The following is a 6,439-nucleotide window of genomic DNA, read 5'->3' as shown; positions in this document are numbered from 1 at the left end:
GAGAGAGAGAGATATAGAAAGAGAGAGACAAAGACATTTTTCAGCAAGAAAGTGCTTTGAAGTCACAGAAAATTCCATGAGTTTCCTGTTAACGTGCCTAGGGTATAATGTGAACCAGGACTCTCTCTCTCTCTCTCTGTGCTGTGTGTGTGTGTGTGCAAGGAGAGGGAAGTCTTCCCAGTCAGTCTCTCTCTCTGCTGTCAAGAAGGGATAACATCAGTGTAGTCTTTGCTGTCCTTTTTGAGATTCATGTCAGATTTGGTCCACAAGGATACGGAATGCTTGAGCCTTTAATGGGGTTTTGAATCTGGATTCAAAATATGGAGATTTCTCAGTTTGGAGTTTTGTGACTGACGATCAAGAGCTTTTAACTCTCAAATTACTTTTAAACAGCCGCTAAATCCATGCAACGCTGCTGCCTAAGAGTGGTGAACACAGCGCTGCACAGATCCAGAGGAGGATTTGTGAGCTGCTAATCAGTTGCAGCTGATCAACAAACCAACAACTCAGCTGTATCAGTAAGGATGTTTCATTTCTGCAACTCACACTGGCCTCTGCTCCTGTTTGTTGCCCTGTGGAGCCTCAGCTACCCGAGTTTGCTTACCGCCTGGCCTGGCACTAGTCGAAGCAAGCCCAAGGATCAGCTGGACCCTAATGTAAGGGACTGGGGAGACTATTCAGACCTCCCTCCTGGATTTGAGCAGGGGTTGGGGTTGGACGAAGATGGAGAACATGGAGACAACAGAGGAATTGGAGGGTCATTATCAAGCCTGACACCGGAGCAGGATTTCCTAGCTGACTTTGCAGGCAAGACAAATGAACTGATCAGCTGATGTGTCTATTTGACTGTCTACCTACTTACCATACCTACACCACCCTTCTCCCCTCCAGGTAAAAAGCGACTGTGGGTGATAACAGCACCATCACATAATGATCACTACCTTCGTATGATGGAGAAGCAACTGGAGGACATGGAACAGGTACAGTATTGACAAATATATACCATATTGATTTAGAACGAGAAGTGTTTAATTTAATCTGGGAAACTATTAGGAATTTCACACAGGTTTTCTTTCTGTCTCTCTCAGAAATGGCTGAACTGCCGTCTAGCAGAGAGAGACACATTCATCATCACCATTATCCAGAACGCCATGATGGAAGGTCGAATCCAGAAAACAACTTTCCAAGGAGAAGCTACAGTAGAGAGCCTGGACCCCGACACAGTAACCAACCTTCTGCACTACCTGGAGCTGACCAACCAGGTAACCAGTTCTACCAAGAAGATATACAAAAGTAACAGCCTATTTGAATTCTTTTAATTTAAGATTGTCTGTTTCTCCTTTGTGGGTTCCTCCACTTGACTTGCAGTTGTTATACTACACCAATTGTTTCAGGAGCAAGGGTTCACGATGTTGGTTCTGAAGAAGAACCTACGGGTCAGCGAGCGCTTCCCTTATCCGGTCCGCGTTGAGGCGATTTTGGAGCTCATTGATAATTTCCCAATGAGGAAACTGGAGAAGATGACCAGAAAAGGATCCAACCTGAGGTTCTACTATATGACTGTGTCATTCATTGTAATCTAATACAGAGCTGAGGAGGGAAAGTTATTCAGTCTAAATTAGATTAGATTAGATTAGATTTTTTAATTAAAGTGGTGCTTTTTGTAGGAAGAATGATCAACATTTCAAAGAATATGAAAAAAGTGAGCAAAACGATGAACATTTAACTGATTATCTGCATTGTGCATTGCTATGAGTGTATTATTGGGTGTAAAATTACATGTCAAGCTAAGCCATTTTTAGTGACGCTAGCAGCATAGCTCTATGGGTGGCAATGTTGGTGGTTGGTTGGTCAGCACCAGTTTAGTCCAACCAGAAATAACATTTAGGATTTTGAATGAAATCTCTAAACAATTATTGAATGGATTGCTGTGAAATTTGGTGCACACATTCATTACTACCTTTTAGCGATCCTCACCAATTTGTGTAATATTACAAATTACATTCTCATTGGCCTCAGCTCTACTTTGGGTTTTGTGTTAAATAGCAAATGTTAGTATGTTAACTAAGATGGTAAACCTCGTAAACATTACACCTACCAGGCACGTTAATATTGTCATTGTGAGCATGTTAGCATTTAGCACGTGGCGTGGCTGTAGACATTTGGTCTTGTTATTTATGCTGGCCAGTATAGCACAAATGAGTCACATAAGGCTTTGCAATCTGTAAAACACCCTATTAATATTAAAAAGTATGCAATCTTGCTCCTGCATCAGCTTCCACCATTTTAATCATTAATCTGAGTTGGGCAAAAGCAATCAAGAAATAACTGATGGAAGATGTTAATGTGTGTCATCCATTACATCCATGTAATTTTTATTTATTCAGGTGTAAAACCACTAAAAAGAAGGTGAAGGTGAAAAGGAAAAAGATGAAGAAGAAAATAGTGCTGAGCCCTCAGAGGCGAGGGAATGTGACTTCTGTTGTGGCAGTACAAAGAAAACCTCCCCTGGACAAAAAAGCTGCCCTGAAGAGTAAGGTCCAGGATATACTGAGTGGGCGGTCGAGGTTTGTTATCCGTAAGGTGCCAACTGTGAGCTCCACAAGGGGAAACGACTCGAGCAGTGGTGGTAATGGACAGAAAAAAGTGCACGGCCTTCCACCTGTGTCAAAGAGCAGTGAAGAAGTGAAGAAAGACAGGTGCCGGCTTCATATTTTTTGTCAGTTCTTCCAAACGCAGTAGACATAAGAGTGTCGATGTTTGATTTATTTCACTTAAACCCTGCTAAGATTTTGTGCTCCCATCTGGTATGTTGGGCCTCCTCACGCCTTACACCAGTCTTAGTGCTGGATCAACATCAAAGTCATCTTTTTCTGTTCTACTGCAGGCCTGACTCCACTTTGGACGAAGGAAAGAAAAGACAAGGAGGAAAAAAGAGTGAAGATAAAAAAGAGGAGAATATAAAGGAGGATAACCAGGAAAAACACAGCTCCAAGAAAAGGGGTAAAGGGAAAAAAGGGAAAAGAGGGAAAGGAAGAGGGAAAAAGTCCAACAGAGAGGCCAGTGAGAAGGATAAAACAGCCCTGAAGGAGTTTTTGGACAGTTTAAAGGGGACAAGAAGGTTAATGGTGAGAACTTTATCTTTTATTTGCCTTTTTTGCCCTATCTGTTATTCTTAGAGTGGCATCTACATTAAAAATGGATAATGAAACATTGGACACCTTCCTATCATCCATTTGGATTGACTATATATGTATCTGTTTATGTGTGCATTGTCCTGGTACTAGCTGATCTCAACACCCAGCATAGACGCAACACTGTACATCCAGCAGAGAGAGGAGAATGAGAAGCAACACTGTGACCTTGCTATCAGGAAGATCTCTGTGGCAACCATAGTGGGTGAAGGAAGTGATGCCACACTCACGCTACAACACCACCAGCTTGGTAGGGAGAGTTTGTACCTTTCTGTGTGTTTATAATGTGTATAATTTGGTATGTTTGAATATTTGCATCTAAAACAATTGGTTCTCTCCAGGTTAACTACTATTTTAATATTCTGAACCAAAAAGAGGAACACATTGTATTTTGTTACTAAAGCGTGACAAAAGGCAAATATGGTACTTCCATCATTACAGCAGCAGAGGTTTAATGCACTGTGAAGTACAACAGACCATAACTGTTGTGACAAGGATCAAACTGGTGGGGGTCCTCTTTTCTATTACTATTTAAAAAAAAACACTTCTACTGCAAACTGCTCTGTGATTGTGACATTTCTTACACAACATGTCCTGTGTTGTGTTTTTATGCTGTGGATACGTCCAAGTCTTGAGAGGCAGAAGCTGAACAACAGCTGTTTCAATGAAAAACAAGACTGAGAGTTGACAGCCATGCTAGCGGCTCTCTGTGAGGTTGTACTTAAGCTGAATGATAACATATCTTAGTTTAGTGTGATAACAATTTAACATTTGCTAATCAGTGGTAAACACCAACTACAGCTGTGGTTGATGGGAATATCAGGTCATAAAGCAAAGTATTGGAAACCCAGCACCAAAGCCCTGCCATAAATACTGTCCTTGAGGGTTATACTGTTCAAACATTGTGCAGAGGTGTTGATTCAATGTTTTGAGTCATAGTTAATGTTGTTGTGGTTGTGGGAGGTTGCATTACACTGAAATGTGTCACTGTTATTTTATCTGCTCCCTCTACATCTATTCACACACATTTATTAATATATTTCTTGTGTGTGTTTCAGAGTCAGAGCTTCCACTCAGCGACCAATCAGAACATTTCTCAGACTCAGGCCTGATCTCTCTGCTGAGGGCTGAACTCGGCCTGTCGTCCTCAGACCTTTTTTCCATGACCGTCTCAGACTATGACACCAAGCCCACTGTAAGACAGTCTCTGCTGCTTTATTTGGTTTTGATAAGCGTTCATGCTTTTGGCACCACTCTTACTCATGTTATGTTCACACCTAATCTAAAATAATTTCATTTAGTGAGAGATTTCAATAGATCCCCATTTTTAAAATCCAACCGGGTTTTTACAATATTCTTTATTCCTGTAAAGGTCACGTAAATCCACTCTATACAGTCGATTACACTAGACTTGGTTGTCTATGGGGTTTTCTTTGGTTTTCTTAGCCTAACTGGCTTTTATCTCCCCCCAGAGAGTCTTTGAGGCTCCTCCACCAAGTCCTGCTCTGTTTGAGTACATCGACAACTTTCCCTCAAGGCGCTTAGAAAAGGAGAAGGAAAGGAAGAGTCCTCCAGTCTGCTCCAAAAACAAGCAACAGCCTGGAGCTGAGGATTCTCTGCTCAGGTAGCGTACTGTAATCCAGTGCAGTATTCTGTGTATTATTACCTAATACCATGTGGAGACAACTGTTGGCTATTAGTAGTAATAATAATAATATTGGTAAGTTTAGATTTTATTAATTTATAAATATTATCACACAAAATGTGTCTCAACTCATGATGACTGAGTTCGGCTGACTCATACGTCAACATTCAAACTTACTTATCACTATTTTTATGGCTGTTTAGGTTCATGTCTAAGAGGAGACTGCTGCTCATCTCTGCTCCCTCCAAAGACGACTACTCCTTCCAACAGCAGCTCTCTGCTCTCAGTGGACAGGAGTGTCACCTCGGTCAGTGACACACCACACCACGCCAGAGCCCTACCTACTTTTAAAGATCAAACATGTAAAATAATTTTTCATATTTTTTAAATTACACAGTCTATGGTAGCCATATAGCGCCTATATCCCTTCTCTGTGATACTGCTGAGCTGATAGGCCTGACCAGTTTGAAATGTGTTCCATGCTATTACATAATAACAATAAAAACAGGTCATACATGTTCATAAATGTATTGCATTATTTGTGCTGTAATAGATTATTCTTAGTACCATGTGATCGGACACTGATCATATTTACTTAATAAGTGCTTTTGGATCATTCCTTAGGTATTCGCCATTTTGCCATGTTGAAGCTGACTGGAGTTGGAGACAAAGCATCAGGAACCGTTGAGCTTTTTCCCCTTAACGGTGAGTCACAATCACATGGAGAGATCCAGGTGCATGGGATGGTAATGGAAACAGGAACTTGGAATGTATTGCCAGTGTTGTGCATATTAATGTGGAGACATCCAACATTATTAAACCCAAGGTTTAACTGTGTTTTTCAGGATTTCTAGTTGTTTTTTTTAATCCATTTTCAAGTTATTTTGTTTTTCCTCTTTAAGGTCGTAGTCAGAGTGAAGTTGAGCCTTTATCCCGTGACACGGTCAACAACCTGAGAGAACAGCTAAAGATCAGTAAGGACTATTTCAACATGCTGGTTGTGGGGAAAGATGGCGATGTCAAGGCGTGGTTCCCATCACCCATGTGGTCTCTGGATAGCATCTACGACCTGGTGGACTCCATGGAGCCCCGCCTCCAGGAAGAGAAGCTGCAGAGGAGACTGGGGATCTACTGCCCTGACGACACAGGGAGAGGAGGCAGCGAGGAGGGGCATTATCACAGCTATGATGAAGGCGGGACGGAGGAGACGTACTCGTATCACCGGTCAGAAGAATGATGAGAAGAAGGGAGGAAGAAGATGCAGGGCAATGAGGAAGAGCTACCTAAATCCTTATGATGGCAGGGCAAATACATGAACTCATGGATTACACATAAACAAACTAATAAACAAAAACTCATCTTCAGGACTCACAGGATTCAGTTTATACTTTCTAAATAGGTGATGATGCATCTTCTGGACACCACAAAAATAAGCTGGATATTTTAAGTATAAATAAATTAAATACATTTGAAAAACAGAGCAAAAATATCAGAATGGTTTCATATATGAAAGTCTTAATGAAAGCAGTGTGTCCTTCCAATGTTTTCTTAAAACAAAGTTGCTGCTCTCTTATTATTTGCTGATTATGCCAGTGAAACA

At 41.2% G+C, this 6,439-nt stretch overlaps 1 protein-coding gene across 1 annotated transcript; it reads left to right on the top strand.

The window, feature by feature from the left end:
- Positions 1 to 312: 312 nt before the first annotated feature.
- ccdc80l2 (coiled-coil domain containing 80 like 2) lies at positions 313 to 6,196 on the top strand. The gene is made up of 12 exons (XM_035668254.1): positions 313 to 807; positions 892 to 980; positions 1,089 to 1,262; positions 1,395 to 1,546; positions 2,388 to 2,699; positions 2,888 to 3,128; positions 3,288 to 3,444; positions 4,253 to 4,389; positions 4,667 to 4,818; positions 5,043 to 5,146; positions 5,464 to 5,544; positions 5,742 to 6,196. Exons 1-12 carry the CDS (start codon positions 525 to 527, stop codon positions 6,074 to 6,076), a joined length of 2,217 nt encoding a protein of 738 aa, XP_035524147.1. The 5' UTR covers positions 313 to 524; the 3' UTR covers positions 6,077 to 6,196.
- Positions 6,197 to 6,439: the final 243 nt, after the last annotated feature.

Source organism: Morone saxatilis, unplaced genomic scaffold (assembly GCF_004916995.1).
Source record: "Morone saxatilis isolate NCDOM2014 unplaced genomic scaffold, NCSU_SB_2.0 Contig21, whole genome shotgun sequence".
NCBI classification, from domain to species: domain Eukaryota; kingdom Metazoa; phylum Chordata; class Actinopteri; family Moronidae; genus Morone; species Morone saxatilis.
Note: the sequence above shows the minus strand (reverse complement) of the source record. Positions and strands in the feature narration are given on the sequence as shown.

Bases quoted from the DNA above. Each gene is read 5' to 3' on its own strand.
- ccdc80l2 (XM_035668254.1), top strand. From the start codon at position 525: ATGTTTCATTTCTGCAACTCACACTGGCCTCTGCTCCTGTTTGTTGCC. The intron at 3,129-3,287 runs GTGAGAACTTTA...TCCTGGTACTAG, and splicing joins AGGGGACAAGAAGGTTAATG to CTGATCTCAACACCCAGCAT. The intron at 4,390-4,666 runs GTAAGACAGTCT...ATCTCCCCCCAG, and splicing joins ACTATGACACCAAGCCCACT to AGAGTCTTTGAGGCTCCTCC.